This window comes from Salmo trutta, chromosome 38, assembly GCF_901001165.1.
Source record: "Salmo trutta chromosome 38, fSalTru1.1, whole genome shotgun sequence".
Lineage (NCBI taxonomy): Eukaryota > Metazoa > Chordata > Actinopteri > Salmoniformes > Salmonidae > Salmo > Salmo trutta.
Genome location: NC_042994.1, coordinates 17461569 through 17483271, shown reverse-complemented (window position 1 = coordinate 17483271; position 21703 = coordinate 17461569). Strand labels below are relative to the sequence as shown.

At 42.0% G+C, this 21703-nt stretch overlaps 1 protein-coding gene and 1 pseudogene across 1 annotated transcript; one reads left to right on the top strand and one right to left on the bottom strand.

The window, feature by feature from the left end:
• Positions 1-58: 58 nt before the first annotated feature.
• LOC115178864 (ESF1 homolog) lies at positions 59-10618 on the bottom strand (annotated as a pseudogene).
• Positions 10619-10674: 56 nt separating this feature from the next.
• Positions 10675-19924, top strand: ndufaf5 (NADH:ubiquinone oxidoreductase complex assembly factor 5). Its single transcript, XM_029740244.1, has 11 exons — positions 10675-11299; positions 11401-11441; positions 11578-11641; positions 12064-12111; positions 12314-12417; positions 12546-12585; positions 12771-12968; positions 13130-13190; positions 13355-13438; positions 19283-19365; positions 19464-19924. Exons 1-11 carry the CDS (start codon positions 10973-10975, stop codon positions 19548-19550), a joined length of 1137 nt encoding a protein of 378 aa, XP_029596104.1. The 5' UTR covers positions 10675-10972; the 3' UTR covers positions 19551-19924.
• The last annotated feature ends 1779 nt before the right edge of the window (positions 19925-21703 follow it).

Sequence of the window (21703 nt, the reverse complement as noted above, 5' to 3'; positions counted from 1 at the left end):
GGGGCTATAGAGCAGGTTTGTATAATTTAGAGCAAGAGTAAAAAATACTATTCAGAGATCCATCAAACCACCATTTACTGTTGGCAGTCCCCCAGAACATGTTTTATACAAGTGTCTCACTGTTAATTAGCATATTACACATTCAAATACAAAATATTCAAACTTTATCTTCAACTTCGTGTTCCTGATTAGGCCTCTTGTAGAGTGATAGTTCAAAATAAAAGTGGGCAAGGCTTGTCTCAGGCCTCACACACACCAACAGTCTCTTCATCACAAAGAGATAGTGTAGCGTAAGGCTGCTGCACATAGCTGCTGGTTAACAGCAGTACATAGCTTTTCACCCAGAAACGTAGTCCCCAATAGTCCAGTTAGAAAGGCCTACATTGTCTTCTGTTTCTTTCGTGCTTGAAACTGCTCTGTTTTGTTCTTAATAGACTTGATGAGCATGGACAGTCCGGGGTCCATGTTCTTGGTGGGTTCAGCCACTGGCAATTGTTTCCTGTTTCTTTGCTCCCACTACCTGTGTGGGCGGGGCCTGTGAGCTCCTGAGCGCCTTGTCCTGGTCGCGCTGGCGCTCCTCCCTGAGGCGCTGCTTCTCGACCTGGATGCTCTGGGTGGCCTTGGTCTTCTTGTAGCCCGGGTCAGACGGGTCTAAGTTGTAGAGGTGGGAGGTAAACATGGCCTGGAAACGAGGGTCCTTCACATCCACCTGTCAGTCAGAGAGAAGGGATGGGGGGGGTGTTAAGATTTCATTGAAGTCTACAAAAAAGCCTTGACCGTAAAACAAATTGTGCCACAGAAAAATGGTCCTTAAAGTTAATGAACTTTGGCAAAGTTGTACATGTACCAATTCCACCTTATTCCAGGTAATTTAACCTAAATCCCATATCAATGAGTGTATTCATGAAGCTTCTGATTTGAGACTTTTACGAAATTATTAATTGATGTCAATGGGAAACGATGGTTGGAAACAAGTCAAAATACAAGCTATTTCTTTGCCATGAAAAGAAATCAAAAGGTTGCTCCGACCTGGAAGTCGTCCTCCTCCAGACTCGTGTTGTCCTTCTTCAGAAGCTTCTTCCTCTTCTTTTTGCTCAGATTCTGCTCCTCTACGATCTTGTCGTAGTTGAAGTGTTTGTGCTTGTCGTCGTCCTCCATGAGCAGGGCCATCTCAGCCTATGGGTTAATGGAGAAATAAAATGGGTTACTTTTGATTAGCTTACTCACAAACCGTGTCAAGACATCTGTTCACAAAATGTAATGCGCAGAGTTCTGAATACCAGTAACAGTATTAAGTCCATTGCATTAGTGTATAAGAATGCTTTCAACCACACGTCACTGACACCTACCTTTTGTTTCTCCAACTCCTCCTTCTCTTCAGGTGTCCTCTCCTCCACTTTTTTGTTTTTCTTGCTCTTTGCGTTCTTTTTCAGATCTGGGAGATGAGAGAAAAAACAGTCATTTACTCAGTGCACTTGAGTAAATGTGGCAACTGATTGAGTGTGATTCACGACACAACTCACCCGTAGAACCAAGTTCATCAGCAAAGAATGGGTCATCAAAGTCAACGTCTGGAGGAAGCGCATCGTCACTGAGGTCCGAATCATCTGATTCCTGAAGGAAAGAAAAGTCTGTCACTCTCCAATACAGTGTGTGTGAGACATTTAACAACAATCTTTAATCTAGGGATCGCACCTGCTTTCCTTTGGTCTTCTGCTTTTTCTTGTCCTTCTTCTTCTCAATGAACTCTTCCCAGGGTGTCAGCTTGTCCTTTCCTTCTATCTTCTTCTTCACCAACTGTTCAGTTGTCTCCTTCAGTCCTGAGGTGAGGAAGATGGTGTAATTATGAGGCTGCTTAGTGGTTGTGCCAAATAAATGCAATTTGTACTGACAAGAGTCAAAGTCACACTATCCGACAGAAGGAAAAAGTCTTTCTGACATATGGGGAAAAGTCGCACTGACATAATGAAAAGTTGCACTACTAACAATGAAAAAGTCAATCTGACACAGGGAAAAAACTTTTTTGGCCCTACCTGGCACCCATGTGATCTCCATCTCCATGCCCTTGTCCTCCTCCTCCTTCTTGTCTTTCTCCTGGATGCTCTTCAGCATCTCTCTGTATTTCTCTATCTGCTTGCCGCTGCTCTGCTTCCCTTTCCTGGCCTTCTTCTCCACCTCCTTGCTGGCCTCTTCAGGCTGTTTAACTAGGTGACCAAAGGAGAAATAAACGTCAATGCAACAAACATATGCAATACACATAAAAACAAGTTAAATAACATCTCTCCTTTAAATTACAGTAATAGTGATTTTCCTCAGTGGCAATAATCTACCAGCACAAAGAATAATAACCTTAAAGTGAGCTTTTGTTCTTCAGGTATACAGCTAGAAAGGTATTCTATAAAAGCAAATCAAAATCACTTCAAGTGTTGTTTTCTTCTTACCCTCTGGAAGCTCCTCTTCCTTCTCCACTCCATCCTCATCGTCTTCGCTGGAGGAGGCCAGGTAGGCGTTAAAATCCATCTGCAGCAGCTCGTCCTTGTTGAACTTCCTGTTCATGGCAGTGACACGCTCGTGGTCCGTCTCGTCCCAGGTCAACTCCACCTGGGTTGGAAAACACACAAGTCAGAAATGTAAACAACCTGAAATAACTACAGAGTCCTTTCTCAAGTAAAGAAGATGATAGGACAAGGGGGAAATGTACGAGATCCCAAAATTCTGCACAAAAAAAAGAATAATCTACTAATTTCAATCTGAACAATTCATACTTATTTTTTCTGAACAAAAATATAAAACGCAACATGTAAAGTGTTGATCCCATGTTTCATGAGCTGAAAAAAATGATCCCAGAAATGTTCCATACGCACAAAAAGCTTATTTCACTAACATTTTTGGCACAAATTTGTTTACATCCTTGTTAGTGAGCATTTCTACTTTGCCAAGATAATCCATCCACCTGACAGGGACCGAACATGGAGGAATTAATGCTATGACCATAAGAGTTTATTAGACGGAGTGTGCCTAACCTTTGACGTGGCTGCTGCTGTGGAGGTGAAGAGCTCGGGGGTGTAGGCAGACAGATCCACGTCTGTGGCCAAGTCCTTTGGCTCCTCGTCAAACGTCACATCAGGGATAAACCTGTTCCGACGGAAGGTGAGGAGGGACCACCACAGCAGTTAGCATGGGAATATAGCATCGTCCTAATGTTTAGAATGAACAAGCAGCACAGATAATGGTATGATGCTAATAAGTAGTTAGCATGTGCAATACCTTGATGTACGATGATATACTGGTAATATATTAAGCAAGGATGAGATTCATGCTATTATTTTATTCTATGTATTGATAAGGTTTTTGGCCTTTCTCAGGAGTTTTTCCTAGGGAGTTTTTCCCAGCCACCGTGCTTCTTTCACATGCATTGCTTGCTGTTTGGGGTTTTAGGCTGGGTTTCTGTACAGCACTTTGAGATTTCAGCTGATGTACGAAGGGCTATATAAATAAATTTGATTTGATTTGATAAGATGCTGTGTACATCCACCTCTCTTTTGAGGACAGCTCCATTACCATGCTTTACGTTATCAAGTTATACAGCATATTCTATTACACTTTAATTGAACACATTTTCCTCCAGTGTACACTTCAGTATAAACGAGTGTCTGTCTATTTCCTCACCGGAGGTCCAGGATGGAGCAGCTGCTCTCGTACTCAAAACTGTCACACTCCTGGTAGATTTTAGCGGCTGTGTCGAGCGATTCGCACTCCACCACCGCATGGTAGTACTTTAGCCGCATAGTAGTACTTTTGGTTGAACAATACAGGGAGGATAGGGAAGTGTTAATGGGGTGGCTAGATCATACTTCTCCTGTGTCTTTGTCCGGATCCTCCGGCAGGGCCATCAGCTCCAGGGGACCCTGGGTCTGTTCCTGCTGAACCCGCTCCTTCCCAAACTCTGAGGGGTAGATCTAAACAAACACACAGTGTTAAACATACACAACATCTGTGGCTTGGTCTGGTGAAGCAGTGTCACATCCATCATAATTGAGTGACAGCCAATAGACAAATTAATGGAGCCTTACCTTGACAGAGAGCACAACCCCTCCTTTAGGCTTGAAGGAGTTAAACAGAGCCAGCAGGTCCTTGGCTTTCATCCGGTCCCGATCCATGTTACACACGGCGAGCCTTTGGGTTACCTGTTGTAGAAAAAAAACGACAACATTGGAACATGCAATTTCTTATGTAATTTTAGATGATGAAAGGAAATGAGTAGAAGAAGCCCCTCTGGACAATTGAGACACAGCCTTAGACCTCACCTCCTCGCTCCGCGGCGCTGTCCTTGCACAGCTCGCCCCAGTCGTGCTGGATCTCCTCTTCCTCACGTTTCAAGATGGCCCCCACGTCATCATCGTTGTCGTCCTCGTCCGAGCTGGTCTCCACATTGCCTTTCCCCCTGGCCAGATCTGGCCTGCTGCCGTCACTGTCCTCGTCTAACTCTGAACCGGACTCGTCCTCGGAGCCGCTCTCCATGTCACTCTCTACATCTGCTTCATCTTCGTCATCATCTTCGTCATCCTCACTGCCGTCTGAGATGCTGGCCGCCTGGTCCACATTGTCCCCCTCAACGTGAGGCACCTTGTCATCTTCCTCTTCGTCACCTGTAAAAACAGCATGTATTGATGGCAGCAACAAACTTCAAAACAATGCATAGATTGTATGAGCATATACTACAGTCGTGGCCAAAAGTTGACACAAATATACATTTTCACAAAGTCTGCTGCCTCAGTTTGTATGATGGCAATTTGCATATACTCCAGAATGTTATGAAGAGTGATCAGATGAATTGCAATTAATTGCAAAGTCCCTATTCGCCATGCAAGTGAACTGAATCCCCCAAAAAACGTTTCCACTGCATTTCAGCCCTGCCACAAATGGACCAGCTGACATCATGTCAGTGATTCTCTCGTTAACACAGGTGTGAGTGTTGACGAGGACAAGGCTGGAGACCACTTTGTCATGCTGATTGAGTTCGAATAACAGACTGGAAGCTTCAAAAGGAGGGTGGTGCTTGGAATCATTGTTCTTCCTCTGTCAAACATGGTTACCTGCAAGGAAACACGTGCCGTCATCATTGCTTTGCACAAAAGGGGCTTCACAGGCAAGGATATTACTGCCAGTAAGATTGCACCTAAATCAACCATTTATCGGATCATCAAGAACTTCAAGGAGAGGGGTTCAATTGTTGTGAAGAAGGCTTCAGGGCGCCCAAGAAAGTCCTGCAAGCGCCAGGACCGTCTCCTAAAGTTGATTCAGCTGCGGGATCGGGGCACCACCAGAACAGAGCTTGCTCAGGAATGGCAGCAGGCAGGTGTGAGTGCATCTTTTTTTTTTTATACATTCGCAACAAATTTCTGAAAACCTGTTTTCACTTTGTCATTATGGGGAATTTTGCGTAGATTGATGAGGATTTTTTTTTATTTAATCAATTTCAGAATAAGGCTGTAACGTAACAAAATGTGGAAAAAGGGAAGGGGTGTGAATACTTTACGAATGCACTGTATAAAGTCTCCACTTGGCTGCAGCAGCTTTGCTAGGACTGAGCAAGGGAAAACCATCCTCATCTCTAGAGCTATATCTTTATGCATGTCGTCAATCCAACTCATCGCCCAATGTTAATACATTTGTTTGTACTGACTACGCACACTCACAGGACTAGACATACTCACACTCCCACACACATACTTTATTTGCTCACACAAACATAACACGCACACACATTCATACTGACTCGCATACAATCATCATATACGCTGCTGCTGCTACTCTGTTTATCATATATCCTGATGCCTAGTCCCCTTATACCTGTACATAGACCCTTTTCTAGTACGACACATTGATGTCACGGACATATGCGCGTGGCAGTTAGAAAGCCATCGCCATCTGCGCCCATTCAACATAGCTTAGATTTACGTATATAACTTTTTGGGGTTCTCATACACTTACAATGATGTTTTGATTCTCGCATGAACAGTCACTAAGATTATATTTGGTTGTGATCTTTGCAAAATAACTATTTGGGATGCAGCAGTTGTTAGCTAGAATGCTAACGCTCACTGATATAGGCTGTAGCAACAGCTAGCCAAAGAGCCATTTTTCCTGGTTGAAGTGTTTTTTTTTAAAGTATAATGCAGTTGATTTGCGATGATGACACAAACATTATATTAAGCAGGACGTTCATACGAGCCTTACAATCCAAAAGTAGTGTGAAGAGGTTTTCAATTACAATCCAAAAGTAGTGTAAAATGCACTCATAAGCAACATGTAAATAGTTTTTTTGCCGGTGTTCTATAAGAACTCCCCCTTGTTCTGCCACCAACATCGCCCTCCTGTGGCAATGTTTGTAAACACAGAAAGGGGTCTATATCTACCCCTGCACATTGCAAATATGGTATTGGCACTTACCCTGTATACAGCTTACTTACTTTCTTGTACTCTTCTTATTTCTTGTGTGTTTTTGTTCTACTTTACTTTACAGTGCTACTGATTAATTACTGCATTGTTGGGAAAGAGCTGTCAAGAAAGGCATTTCACTGTACTTGTGCACGTGACAATAAAGCTTGAAACATTTGTTTTTAAAGCATTTGCTTTAGCAGGGGCCCTGAGGTGTAATTGATGCTATGGGTCATAAGGTCATACAATAAGGTCCCCTCTTCTACTTATACCCTCCTCACAGAGTCTGACTCCTCTGATAGGCTGGTCTCCTTTAGGTCCACTCTTTACGGACTGTGAAGCTTTTCCTTTCTTCAGAGGCTTTTTGGGCTTCCACTGCCTTATCCTCTCCCTCCCCAGTGTCCAACTTTGCTTTTGTCTTCTTTTTCTTCTCTTTATCCTTTCCATCCTCCTTTTCCTCCTCAGAGTCAGAGAGATTGTAGAAACGTTTCAGGTCCTCGGAGGAGGTGTGGTTGACGGGTCGGCCGCGTTTGTCGACCGTGTACTTGAACTTGAAGCGATCGTCGTGGAACATCGACTGGAAGCGCTTGTCAATCTTGATTTTGTGCTCTTTCTCTGGCATTTCCCAGAAGCGTGGGTCCTTTTTCACTTTTTGGAAGCGGTCATCGCCGCTTTGGCCCTTTTTGGAAGCCATGATGACTAAGTCGTCGTATCTGTAAAGAGGACAGACAGTTTGTCAATGGAAGTCATTAGATAACATGGAAGGTAATGTTGCACAAGATCAGAGATTAAGAAAGAAAACAATGAGTTATTATCCTTTCTACATACACACTACTCTCTTACTTACTAATACTATCATACTTGTCGTAACAACCAAGAACAGCCTACCTCAGATGTAAGCTTACGAGAGCAATTCTTGTGCTCAGTACTCAATTCTGATTATGCAGATCTATTGATGTCCAAACTGAACTGAATAGAAGTATTCAATACTGCAGATCAGAAGCTAGTAATGCAGCCTACCGCTATTTACTTTTGAAGCGCATAAATGTAACATCTCTGGCGAGCTACTCTAACTATAGTAAGAGATGGTAGATTTGCTCCAGTCTATTGATATCCACCCCAAAAAATATGAAAGTAACTAGCTAGGGACAATTCCATGGTAACGGAATTATGCGTAGTCTCCTATTTTTCACTTTAAAGTGTATGCTAAACAACAAACATTGATTTCAAGGCATAAACTATGCACAATGATTACTTTGAACAATTTACACAATAAAAAATAAAAACATTTACTGAAAACATTTTGCAGATGCAAAGTTTGGTAACAGAATAAAACTGAGGAAGATTTTACTGTAATTCTGTTACCAAACTTTGAATCAACACAGTTGTTCTTGTAAAATGTTCAGTGGAAATTATTAAAAGTTGTCCTTGTGCACAGAGTTATATGATTTGTTCAACTTTTAAAATCAAATGGTTGTTGTTTGGGATACATTTTGAGGTGAAAAATGTTTACCAAAGTCTCAATATAATTCCGTTACCATGGAATTGCTCCTAGGTCACTGTTAAACTCAAGCCACAGAGGGCTGAGCGTCTGCTGGTTTTCGCACCTCCCTGTACTTGATTGATGAATTAAGGTAATTGATTAGTAAAGAACATTAGCAAAAACCATCAGACCTAAGATTAGATGAGTTTATTAGTCACGTGCACAGGGTCTCAGATGTAATTGCAGGGTACAGTGAAATTCTTAAGCTCCAACAGTGTAGGTCGAGAAGAGAATGAAATAATAAAAGTAATAAACACATATTTAACTTTAACAATGATTGGCCCACCATAGAATGAGTTTGACACTCCCATAGAGATAGATAGAGGACTCATCTTTGTATCTGTGCACACTATATAGGGTGTTCACCCATAAAATGATTTATTCGATCAAGGTTTATATAAGTGTCCATTCAATAGAAAATTAAGTCAGAAAAACAAGTCATGTTTCTACCATATATGGTTCAAAAGTTACAGATTTTTCACCGAATTTAGCATGTTATCACAGGTATGATCAAAAAGTGGTCACTGCTCAATAGAACTCTGTGGCGCTGCGCCGTGGCAGAACGGCGCTAACATCGAACGTCAACTGACAAGCTAACTAGTGGCTGCAGGTTGGTGAGTGTAAACATGGGCTTTTTAAAAACGAAACCCGCTGAATACAAAACTAAGTAGGGACTAAATATATTTATTTACAAAGCTAGAAGACTGAATTTCAAAATCCACCCTCCACAACAACAATCTGTCCCTGTTTTCATTGTGTATTTCTGAGTCTTTCCCTTTAAATCACCATAGAAACAGCCCCTCTCATGGTTATAGACAATGAAAGCCAAGGAGCTGGAGGAGAAAATGTATCAAGTTGATTTGATTTGTCCAACCAGTGGAAATACCTGCAAATAGTACCACCTCACAACACCAAATATGGAAGAGATACAACCAAGCGTGGCACAGTCTAAACTAGCAACAGTCACAGCAAATTAACATTCTTATTTGATCAACACAAGTATATTAAGGTTATAATATTGTAGCAAACAATCTAATCAAATGTTATTTGTCACATGCGCCGAATACAACCTTACAGTGAAATGCTTACAAGCCCTTAACCAACAATGCGGTTAAGAACAACAAGTGTAAAAGTATTTACTATAATAAACTGAAATAAAAAAGTAATAACAAATAAAAATGAACTAAAGAGCAACAATAAAATAACAGTAGCAGGTCTATATACAGGGACAACCGGTACAGAGTCAATGTGCGGGGGCATAGGTTAGTCGAGGTAATTGAGAGAATATGTAGGTAGAGGTAAAGTGACTATGCATACATAATAAATGGGGGTGGGGGGACAATGCAAATAGTCCGGGTAGCCATTTGATTAGCTGTTCAGGAGTCTTATGGCTTGGGGGGCAGAAGCTGTTAAGAAGCCTTTTGGACCTAGACTTGGCACTCCAGTACCGCTTCCCGTACGGTAGCAGAGAGGAATGTCTATGACTAGGATGGCTGGAGTCTGGCAATTTCTAAGGCCTTCCTCTGACACCACCTGGTACAGAGGTCCTGGATGGCAGGAAGCTTACGCACTACCCTCTGTAGTGCCTTGCAGTCTGAAGCCGAGCAGTTGCCAATAATGATTAATTCTATGTAATTTATAATGACATAGGGTAAAGAGAACCACATTTTGACAATAATTTCGTAGCACCCTCTTGAATTGCCTCGTTTTTCTCTACATTGTACAGCAGCAAGTGAACGCCCTACATTATAGCATCTGTGACAGCGCCATTGTAACATGTTTTATTTAACTAGGCTAGTCAGTTAAGAACACATTTTTATTTACAATGACAGCCTACCTGGGAACAGTGGGTTAACTGCCTTGTTCAGGAGCACGAAATATTTTTACCTTGTCAGCTTGGGGATTTGATCCAGCAACCTTTACAGTTACTGGTTCAATGCTCTAACCACTAAGCTACCTGCCACCCCATTGAGGCCATCTCAACTTTAAAAGTGTCAATTTTCTTCTTCACGATTGGCTGATCCCTTCTGATGACCCAGTTGGACATGCCTCGAACCAGATCATCAGGAGGGATCAGCCAATGAAGTTGTCAGTCCCACCCAGTTGACTACATTAAATTGGTGGAAGCCCTCAACCGCGCTTCCCATGCTAAAAATGACCTTTTGGCCACTAGAGGCCTCTATCATTCTTTGTGTGTACTACAGGGATTGTAGTGACGCCACCTGCGCTGAGATGCAGTGCCTTAGACCGCTGCGCCACTCGGGAAAAAAGATAATTCCTACTCTCTATTAGTCGTAGTAGGTACACTGCACCACAGTGCAATATTGCCCTGGGCGCATACTACTCTAACAAGTGAGTGTTTTATTGCATGGGTTAGCATGCAAGCTAACACGTTAGATACATGAGTCAAACATGTAAACAACACTTGAGGAGGGCCATTCCAAGAGCTGCAGTTAGCATAAAGAACGCAATTCAAAGTGTAAACTGAGAAATAATTGGCAGAGATAACACGTGGAAAAGTATTTTGGTGAATAGAGACTTACAAAAACAACTTTTCCGATGAAATTGTACCGCTATCCACGTGTTCTCCCAACATGCACCACTTTCGTGACCTTTTTCTTGTCCCACCCCTTTTTGCATACGGCAAGCCAGGCAGTACAAAACCACAATTCAGTCCATATTCTATACACCAAGTATTCAAATTCAATACTTACATTTACCAATATAAATGTATCATTTGAGCTTTAAAATGAAATCCGCACTATATGCATTAGCCTTTACAACAAGAAGAGGCGGTAAAACTAGTGAACAGACTGAAATCCAGTTCCATATTTTCTATCAAACGAGGAAAAACAGTTCCATGTTTTATGTTTGTCCACTGTGTCGAGGTCATTCAATGTGGATGACTGGAAGAACACACCAAAAATTAATTTGTTATGCAATGGTTTGCTACTTATTAGCGCGTTAGTCGGTAAACAATTTGTAGAAATGAACAATGCAATAGGTAGTCGTTTTCCCAATGGTAGTTGTGTCTGCCGGAGAGTCTTGAAAATAGGCAGCGTTAGATTGCTGGTCCCACAACAACATGATGCAGCTCATTCGCAAAGAAATGTCATGACAGCTCATTCAATGTTTCCACCGGTGAGAGAGTTGTCATTTAAAATTCGGTGTTCTCAATGGACTGAAATGCAGAGGCAGTTGTCTGGCAGGGCTGGAGGTACAATGAATGTATTTGACAGGACTATGAAGAGGAGACAGAAGAAATGGGCTGCATCACTACAAGACAGTGACAAATATGACTATCTGAGAGATGAGGTATACTGTAGCTGTATTTGTATGATATATTTAGTCTTGTCCTAGCGCTCTTTTATCTAAGGAAATGTATGTGTTCTGGTACTGTTCATATTCATTTGCAGGTTGGAAGCAGAGTTGCAGACAGGGTCTATGACATTGCAAGGTAAGGCAACAGAAGGTGTGATGCGTAGACAGTCTATGAAAATCGTCACATTCATGGCACTGTTGTTGAAATTAAAGTTAATATTTGTGCATGTGAGGGTGTGTATTTTGCTGACATTTTGGACTTATTTTCACAGGACATTTCCTTTGGCATTGGACATTGGCTGTGGGAAAAGTCACATTGCTGAGCATTTGCACAAGGTAGCCTTCAATGGTTGTTCATAAACAGGCGGGGAGCATTTTAAACAACAGCATTCCCCACCCGTTTCGGTAGAAAGTTGGAGGCTGTAGAAATGTAACCACTCTCAAATTCATAGACAGAGCTTTGCAATATATCCATGATATCAAAATTATAGTTTTAACCTTGTTTTAAGGCTATATCATGTTTGTTTACATTCACTTTGTTGACATAGTAAAATAAGCTTTTAAATGTTTTGGGTTCTGATGGGGTACAACAGAACAAAGCTAATGAGGCATTTATTAGCTACATTCGTCAAGAATCAATGGGTACATATCATACATTTATGTCCAAAATGGATGTAGATTGCCCCTTTAAAGTAGGGAAAACATTAACTCACAAGATGTATGGCTTTCTGAATATTGAATTGTGCTTCCATTTTCAGGAAGTAGTTGAACAGCTCTTCTTAACTGACATCTCAGAAAAGTCTTTGGTGAGTTATAGCCAATTATATTACTAATAGGAATTATAATATGTAATTATGTTGGAACACCCATAGCCTAAGTGGAATTATTGTGTTTATGAGCAGAGACCACTAACTATAGATTGCTGGAATATTCTGTAAAATCAGAGGCATGTTATGGAGGGACTTCTGTTTTTTTTCTGGATGATCTAACGCTCTTCTCGCTCCTCAGAGAAACACAAGAGAAAGTGAGATCCCTACCCACTGTGTCATGGCCGATGAAGAGTTTCTACCCTTTAAAGAAAACGCATTTGATCTGGTGGTCAGCAGCTTGAGGTGATTTGGCCCTGTAGATGTTTCTGACATAATATTCGATTTGAGCCCTCCAAGTCATATTCCCCAGGGTTTTGTATGGCTTGCTTGCAGTACAAAATGATCTAGCACTGTATGTTTGTCCTGTTTAGCCTACACTGGATCAATGATCTCCCTGGAGCCTTGAGACAGGTAACTGACAGCCTCATATTTTTCTTTTTTACATCAGTGCTTTGTCTATTGCCTTTTGCTGGCTGTTTTTCCAAATGTGTTACCTTATAACATCATAATTACGCATAGGATTCAGGATTACAACAATCCTGGTTCTTCAGTCTGTATCACTGTGCTGTCATTATAATCCCTTTCCCTTCCCAAAGATCAACCAGGTCCTGAAGCCGGATGGGGTGTTCATTGGGGCCATGGTGGGCGGGGAGACCCTGTATGAGCTGCGCTGCTCCCTGCAGCTGGCTGAGCTCGAGCGGGAAGGGGGGTTCTCCCCCCACGTGTCCCCCTACACGGCCGTCACAGACCTGGGCAACTTGCTGGGCCAGGCAGGCTTCAGTATGCTGACAGTGGTGAGGCCTTGGGTGTCCCTAGCCATAGATATACAATATAGGCTAATATGAGTGTTCTATTTAATTCTGTGGATGTGAATCTAGCGATTAGCTAGAAATTATATTGATGCCGCAATATTTGTGTTTGAGGCAAGCGATTTATTACATTTTGTTTTCTGTAGGACATTGATGAAATTCAAGTGCACTATCCTGGGATACTTGAGGTCATGAGTGACCTGCAAGGTAGGCCTACTGTATACCGCAGTTATACTGTTGTAGATCTGTGCTTTTTGTTCATACTGAGTTGTTATAGTTTAATTGTTTCTATTCATCTTCTCATAGGACAGGCAGTTAAATAATGTTTAGTGCCTGAATGCTGAGTTTTCACTGTTGTCTCAACTCTCCAGGTATGGGGGAGAGCAACTGCGCTTGGAACAGGAAGTCCATGTTGCACAGAGACACCATTTTAGCTGCAGCTGCAATCTACCAAGGTGAGCTACATAGTAGATAAATACTTGAAATGAAACCATCGTATACTATTATCATCCATACATACTGTTCTGGGCTGGCAGCATACTGGATCATTGCTACTCTAACGTCCGCGATGCATACAAAGCCCTCCCTCGCCCTCCTTTCGGCAAATCTGACCACGGCTCCATTTTGTTGCTCCCAGCCTATAGACAGAAACTAAAACAGGAAACGCCCGTGCTTAGGTCTGTTCAACGCTGGTCCGACCAATCGGATTCCACGCTTCAAGATTGCTTCGATCATGTGGACTGGGATATGTTCCGGATAGCCTCAGACAACAACATTGATGTACAGTCGTGGCCAAAAGTTAAGAATGACACAAGTATTAATTTCCACAAAGTTTACTGTTTCAGTGTCTTTAGATATTTTTGTCAGATGTTACTATGGAATACTGAAGTATAATTACAAGCATTTCATAAGTGTCAAAGGCTTTTATTGACAATTACATGAAGTTGATACAAAGAGTCAATATTTGCAGTGTTGACCCTTCTTTTTCAAGACCTCTGCAATCCGCCCTGGCACGCTGTCAATTAACTTCTGGGCCACATCCTGACTGTTGGCAGCCCATTCTTGCAAAATCAATGCTTGGAGTTTGTCAGAATTTGTGGGTTTTTGTTTGTCCACCCGCCTCTTAAGGATTGACCGCAAGTTCTCAATGGGATTAAGGTCAGGGGAGTTTCCTGTCCATGGACCCAAAATATCTGTTTTGTTCCCCGAGCCACTTAGTTATCACTTTTGCCTTATGTTAAGGTGCTCCATCATGCTGGAAAAGGCATTGTTCGTCACCAAAACTGTTCCTGGATGGTTGGGAGAAATTGCTCACGGAGGATGTGTTGGTACCATTCTTTATTCATTTTTTATTCTCCCTCGGAGTGTGGCGTCAGGAAAATAACTTCACACTCAACGTCAACAAAACAAAGGAGATGATCGTAGACTTCAGGAAACAGCAGAGGGAGCACCCCCCTACCACATCGACGGGACAGTAGGAGGCTGAAGAAATGTGGCTTGTCGCTGAAAACACTCAAACTTTTACAGATGCACAATCGAGACCCTGACTAGACTCCCAGTCCCTGCCACTGAAAAACATCCCCACAGCATGATGCTGTCACTACCATGCTTCACCGTAGGCATGGTGCCAGGTTTCCTCTAGACGCGACGCTTGAAATTCAGGCCAAAGAGTTCAATCTTGGTTTTATCAGACCAGAGAATCTTGTTTCTCATGGTTTGAGAGTCTTTAGGTGCCTTTAGGCAAACTCCAAGTGGACTGTCATGTGCCTTTTACTGAGGAGTGGCTTCCATGCCACTCTACCATAAAGGCCTGATTGGTGGAGTGCTGCAGAGATGGTTGACCTTCTGGAAGGTTCTCCCATCTCCACAGAGGAACTCTGGAGCTCTGTCAGAGTGACCATCGGGTTCTTGGTGGTTCCAAACTTCTTCCATTTAAGAATGATGGAGGCCAATGTGTTCTTGGACCTTCAATGCTGCAGAAATGTTTTGCTACCCTTCCCCAGATCTGTGCCTCGACACAATCCTGTCTTGGAGCTCTACGGACAATTCCTTCAACCTCATGGCTTGGTTTTTGCTCTGACATACACTGTCAACTGTGGGACCTTATATAGACAGGTGTGCCTTTCCAAATCATACCCAATCAATTGAATTTACCACAGGTGGACTCCAAGTTGTACAAACATTTAAAGGATAATCAATGGAAACAGGAGCTCAATTTTGAGTCTCATAGCAAAGGGTCTGAATAGTTATGTAAATAAGGAATTTCACAATGAATAATGTATAAAAACCTGTTTTCACTTTGTCATTATGGGGTATTGTGTGTAGATTGGATTTTTTATTTATTTAATACATTTTAGAACAAGGCTGTAATGAAACAATATATGGAAAAGGGAAGGTTTCTGAATACTTCCCGAATGCACTGATTTTATATATATCACACAATACATGGCCAAAAGTATGTGGACAACCCTTAAAATTAGTGCATTAGGCTATTTCAGCACACCGCCATGCAATCTCCATAGACAAACATTGGCAGTAGAATGGCCCGTACTTAAGAGCTCTGACTTTCAACGTCATAGGATGCCACCTTTCCAACAAGTCAGTTCGTCACATTTCTGCCTTGCTAGAGCTGTCCCCGACAACTGTAAGTGCTGTTATTGTGAAGTGGAAACGTCTAGAAGCAACAACGGCTCAGCCACGAAGTGGTAGGCCACACAAGCTCTCACTGGGACCGCAGAGTGCATAAGCGAATTGGATTCTGGAACAGTTGGAATGCATTCTCTGTAGTGATGAATCATGCTTCACCATCTGGCAGTCCGACAGACGAATCTGGGTTTGGCGGATCCAGGAAAACACTACCTGCCTGAATGCATAGTGCCAACTGTAAAGTTTGGTGGAGGAGGAATACTGGTCTGGGGCTGTTTTTCATGGTTCGGGCTAGGCCCCTTAGTTCCAGTGAAGGGAAATCTCAACGCTACAGCATACAGTGACATTCTAGACAATTCTGTCTTTCCAAATTTGTGGCAACAGTTTGGGGAAGGTCCTTTCTTGTTTCAGCATGACAATGCGAGGTCCATACAGAAATGATTTGTCGAAATCAGCATGGAAGAACTTGACTGGTCTGCACAAAGCCCTGACCTCAACCACCTTTGGGATGAATTGGAACACCAACTGCAAGCCAGGATCACCCAACATCAGTGCCCGATCTCGGTAATGCGCTTGTGGCTGAATGGAAGCAAATCCTCGCAGCAATGTTCCAACATCTAGTTTTGAATGAATGAGACTAACAGTGTGGGGCAAGAGAAGGCAACTTGATGTCACTTTGTACAAGTTGACTGCTTGTTATCAATTCTTTTATTTTTTTAGTGTGAGCGAATATTTGCTGTTATTTCCAGTTTTCAATACTATTCAATTCGTAAACATGAGCGGCCTAAAGAAATCTAGTGATTTCCACATTGCATAGTGAGCTACAGTGCTATAATAGAGGAAAGGTAGTGTCAATCACTGTATTTATGTATTAACAGAAGTATGGATAACTTAAGATACACCTTAGCCAAATACATTTAAACTCAGTTTCACAATTCCTGACATTTAATCCTTGTAAAAATTCCCTGTCTTAGGTCAGTTAGGATCACCACTTTATTTTAAGAATGTGAAATGTCAGAATAATAGTAGAGCGATTTATTTCAGCTTTTATTTCTTTCACATTCCCAGTAGGTCAGAAGTTTACATGCACTCAATTAGTATTTAGTAGCATTGCCTTTAAAATTGTTTAACTTGGGTCAAACGTTTCGGGTAGCCTTCCACAAGCTTCCCACAATAAGTGGGGTGAATGTTGGCCCATTCCTCCTGACAGAGCTGGTGTAACTGAGTCAGGTTTGCAGGCCTCCTTGCTCGCACATGCTTTTTCAGTTCTGCCCACAAATTTTCTATATGATTGAGGTCAGGGCTTTGTGATGACTACTCCAATACCTTGACTTTGTTGTCCTTAAGTCATTTTGCCACAACTTTGGAAGTATGCTTGGGGTCATTGTCCATTTGGAAGACCCATTTGCGACCAAGCTTTAACTTCCTGACTGATGTCTTGAGATGTTGCCTCAATATAGCCACATAATATTCCTCCTCATGATGCCATCTATTTTGTGAAGTGCACCAGTCCCTCCTGCAGCAAAGCACCCCCACAACATGATGCTGCCACCCCCGTGTTTCACGGTTGGGATGATGTTCTTCGGCTTGCATGCATCCCCCTTTTTCCTCCAAACATAACAATGGTCATTGTGGCCAAACAGTTCTATTTTTGTTTCATCAGACCAGAGGACATTTCTCGAAAAAGTACAATATTTGTCCCCATATGCAGTTGCAAACTGTAGTCTGGCTTTTTTATGGCAGTTTTGGAGCAGTGGCTTCTTTCTTGCTGAGCTGCCTTTCAGGTTATGTCGATATAGGACTCGTTTTATTGTGGATATAGATACTTTTGTACCCGTTTCCTCCAGCATCTTCACGAGGATCTTTGCTGTTGTTCTGGGATTGATTTGCACTTTTCACACCAAAGTATGTTCATCTCTAGGAGACAGAACGCATCTCCTTCCTGAGCGGTATGACAGCTGCGTGGTCCCATGGTGTTTATACTTGCGTACTATTGTTTGTACAGATGAACGTGGTACCTTCAGGAGTTTGGAAATTGCTTCCAAGGATGAACCAGACTTGTGGAGGTCTACATTTTTTTTCTCCTGAGTTCTTGGCTGATTTCTTTTGATTTTCCCATGATGTCAAGCAAAGAGGCACTGAGTTTGAAGGTAGGCCTTGAAATACATCCACAGGTACACCTCCAATTGATTCAAATGATGTCAATTAGCCTATCAGAAGCTTCTAAAGCCATGACATAATTCTCTGGAATTTTCCAAACTGTTTAAATGCACAGTCAACTTAGTGTATGTAATCTTCTGACCCACTGGAATTGTGATAGTGAAATCTGTAAACAATTGTTGGAAAAATGACTTGTCATGCACGAAGTAGATGTTAACAAACTATAGTTTGGCAAGTTGGTTAGGACAAGAAATTTGTGGAGTGGTTGAAAAACGAGTTTTAATGACTCCAACCTAAGTGTATGTAAACTTCAACTGTGTGTGTGTATGTGTATATATATGTAATGCTAAAGCCCTGTTTATAGATCACTTTATATAGTTGGGTCTGTTTTATTTTCTTCAAAATCTTAAACAAGGTAAAAAGCCTATGTCATATACCTTCTCATACCTCAATTCGAGTCGTTGTTTAACTTAACAGCCCTTCACTGACACGGAGGTAGGCTATTTAAAGAGAGCACGGATGGGTGGAGGAATTGACCAACAAATCTATAGCTATAGCAGCCAATAGCCTAATTTTGTCCGTCAAACAGGTAGGCCTCCCTCTTTCTTAAATAGGCTCCAACACAAAGCCCTGTTAGTGAAGTGTAAATAAAATGAAGACGTTGAAATGAATTATGCCTACTCGAATTTGCCTGCTTTCATCACCATGAGCTGTCCATTTCCGATTTAATAGTGCCCCGGCTGCTGCTTCAAATTTCAGCACCACTATGTAAGTTACTCGTACCTGGCTTATTGTGAGGTCGATAACTCTGATAAATAGGCCTACATTATGGGCAAGAAACATTTATTTTTTAAAGTCAATTATAGAATTATCAAGCTATTAAAGTTGACCTCCGGTCCTCCTTTTATATACACCATCCCAGCAGCTGTTTCTGTGCTTCTCCGAGCATGCTCTTCGTAGCCTATAGGCTATGGATTATTTGATTGAGACCGTACTAAATAGCCTGTAGGCGCACTTGATATTGCGCACCCAGCAGAGAATCAGAGCTGAGGGGTGGCATCGGGCACACATCGCTAGATAGCCTAATAAGCCACTGATTCTAAAATATTGACATTTCATCAATTACATTACCCTCCCCTGGACTAGTAAAAAAAAATTGCACTAAACCCTCCCCTTGACTGAAATTGAAAAAGCATGACCCTCCCCCATTTTCTTCTAGGTACCCATTCTGAACATTTTTATCCATCCCTGAGCAGAAGTAACTCTTATCAAACTTCTGCTTTAGAGAAGTGATCACCAACTCTGGTCCTGGAAAGCTACTGGGTGTATTGTTTGCTCCAGCACAAACACACCTGATTCAACAACTCTCGATGAGCAGATGAATCGGGTGTGTTTAGCGCAGGCTTGGAACAAAATCATGCACAACCAGTACCTGTTAACCAGCCTGACCCCTGCTTCAGATGCTGATACTGTATTTGATTGATTCCCCTCAGAGATGTATGGGAGTGAGAATCGGTCTGTTCCTGCAACATTTGAGATCCTCTACATGATTGGTTGGAAGCCTCATGACTCACAGGTGTGTGATCTTCGCTCATATGTTTGCAAATTACATTTGCAGAAATATAATGTAAATGACAATGGTAGAGATGATGAATGCTGTTTTGTTCTTGGCAGGCAAAACCAGCTAAAAGAGGCTCTGCGAATGTGTCTTTTGGGGACCTCTCGAAGATCGGCCAGCCATCAACTAAAGACAAGTCGTAGAAAAAAAACACCTGCAACCATTGCATAAAGAAAATTAAAGAATGGGGTAAGTTCCCCAATGAAAGTATTGGCGAACTACTAAAGTAGATAGGTGACTGGTTGGTAAGAGATGTCCACTCAATGACATCAGTCAGATGTCACTTTTTAACTGATACTATCAACAGATTCAGTGTAAGCCAGACAGTGACTGAGAAAGGCTACAACACTGTGTGTTTTAAGTGACTGATATACATGCTGTATGACAGATAATTAGTTTCTCACCAATTAATAGCAAATGCATACATTTCTACATTACATTTATTATTTAGTGTCTTGTGTTCCTGTCTTACCATGCTTTGTGTTCTTAAAATAAATGCAATGATATATAATCTCCACTTTGTCTGATAATGGACTGTATGTATACTGTTTATAGTGTTCACATCTGAAGGTAATGCTGTTTGTCAGAGGTGGAATTCAAAATATTAACATATTGGACTCAAATGCCAAACCCACCGCTGGTGTGCATGGTCAAAGAGCTCTATTTTCATGTCATCTGACCATAGCACCGCCTGGAGTTTGATAAACGGCATTGGTATTTGGACCAGCGAGAGCATCCTGACCGGTTGCATCACAGCCTGGTATGGCAACTGCTGGGCATCCGACCGTAAGGTGCTACAGAGGGTAGTGCGTACAGCCCAGTTCATCACTGGGGCCAAGCTTCCTGCCATCCAGGACCTATATACTAGGCAGTGTCAGATGAAGGCACCAAAAACTCCAGTTACAAGTCATAGACTGGTCTCTCTGCTACTGCAGGGCAAGCGGTACTGGAACGCCAAGTCTAGGTCCAAAAGGCTCCTTAACAGCTTCTACCCCCAAGCCATGAGCCTGCTGAACAATTAATCAAAATGGCCACCCAGACTATTTACATTGACGACCCCCCCCCCCCCCCCCCCCTTTTTGTTTTTACACTGCTGCTACTCGCTGTTTATCTATGCATAGTCATTTACCCCTACCTACATGCACAAATTACCTCAACTAACCTGTACCCCCGCACATTGGCTCGGTACCCCCTGTATATAGCCTCGTTATTATTATGTGCTACTTTAAAAATGTTTACTTTAAATCTTTTCTTAACTATTTCTTGAACTGCATTGTTGGTAAGCATTGCATGGTAAAGTTGTTGTTCGGCGCATGTGACATTTGATTTGATTGCAACCGGTGCGATGGTCAGATGGTATGAAAATACAGCTGTTTGGCGTTGAAAAACAGAAGTATATGCAGAGAAGTATGTCATACCTACGGGAAAATATGGTGGTGCATCTTTGATGTTATGGGGCTATTTTGCTTCCACTGGTCCTGAGGCCCTTGATTAAGGTCTACGGCATCATGAACTTTACAAAGTAAAAGGACATTTTACCCAAAACCTGGTTGCCTCTGCTAGGAGGCTGATGCTTGAAGATCCACTTGCGGCCAAGTAAGACAATAACCCCAAGCACACATTGAAATCCAGAGACTGAACCCAATTGAAAACATATGGTTTGAATCAAGTATTCCCAAACTGGGGTACGCGCAATGCTGTCGGATACTCCAAATAAATGTATACAAAAAAATATTTTTAATTCTTCCCATTTTCAAACGGTACATTTATATTTTCCAACGGGGGTATACATTTCGGTGTTTTTTTTCCCCTCGCCTGAGTAGCCTCTTTCACTGCCACAAATACAATTAAACCATCTAGTGTTCAGCAAAATAACAACACTACAATACAGGTAGCCTAGTCAAATATTTAACTAGGCAAGTCAGTTAAGAACAAATTCTTATTTACAATGACAGCCTACGACGGCCTACCCCGGACGACGCTGGGCCAATTGTGCGCCGCCCTATGGGACGCAGCCTGGATTTGAACCAGGGACTGTAGTGACGCCTCTTGTACTGAGATGCAGTGCCTTAGACTGCTGCACCACTCAGGAGCCAAATAATTAACATCCAATCAGATTAATCGTTACTCTCTTGTGGGAAACCTTCACTCTTCCGCAGACATTTAGAAACAAAACATGACAATTTGAAAAATAAGCCACAGGAGTTTGAGCGATAAAGAGAACTTTTGAGTAGTAAGACATGTATAAAAGCAACAGAACATTAATAAGAAGGGGCTAGAAGCGTCTTATATGGTG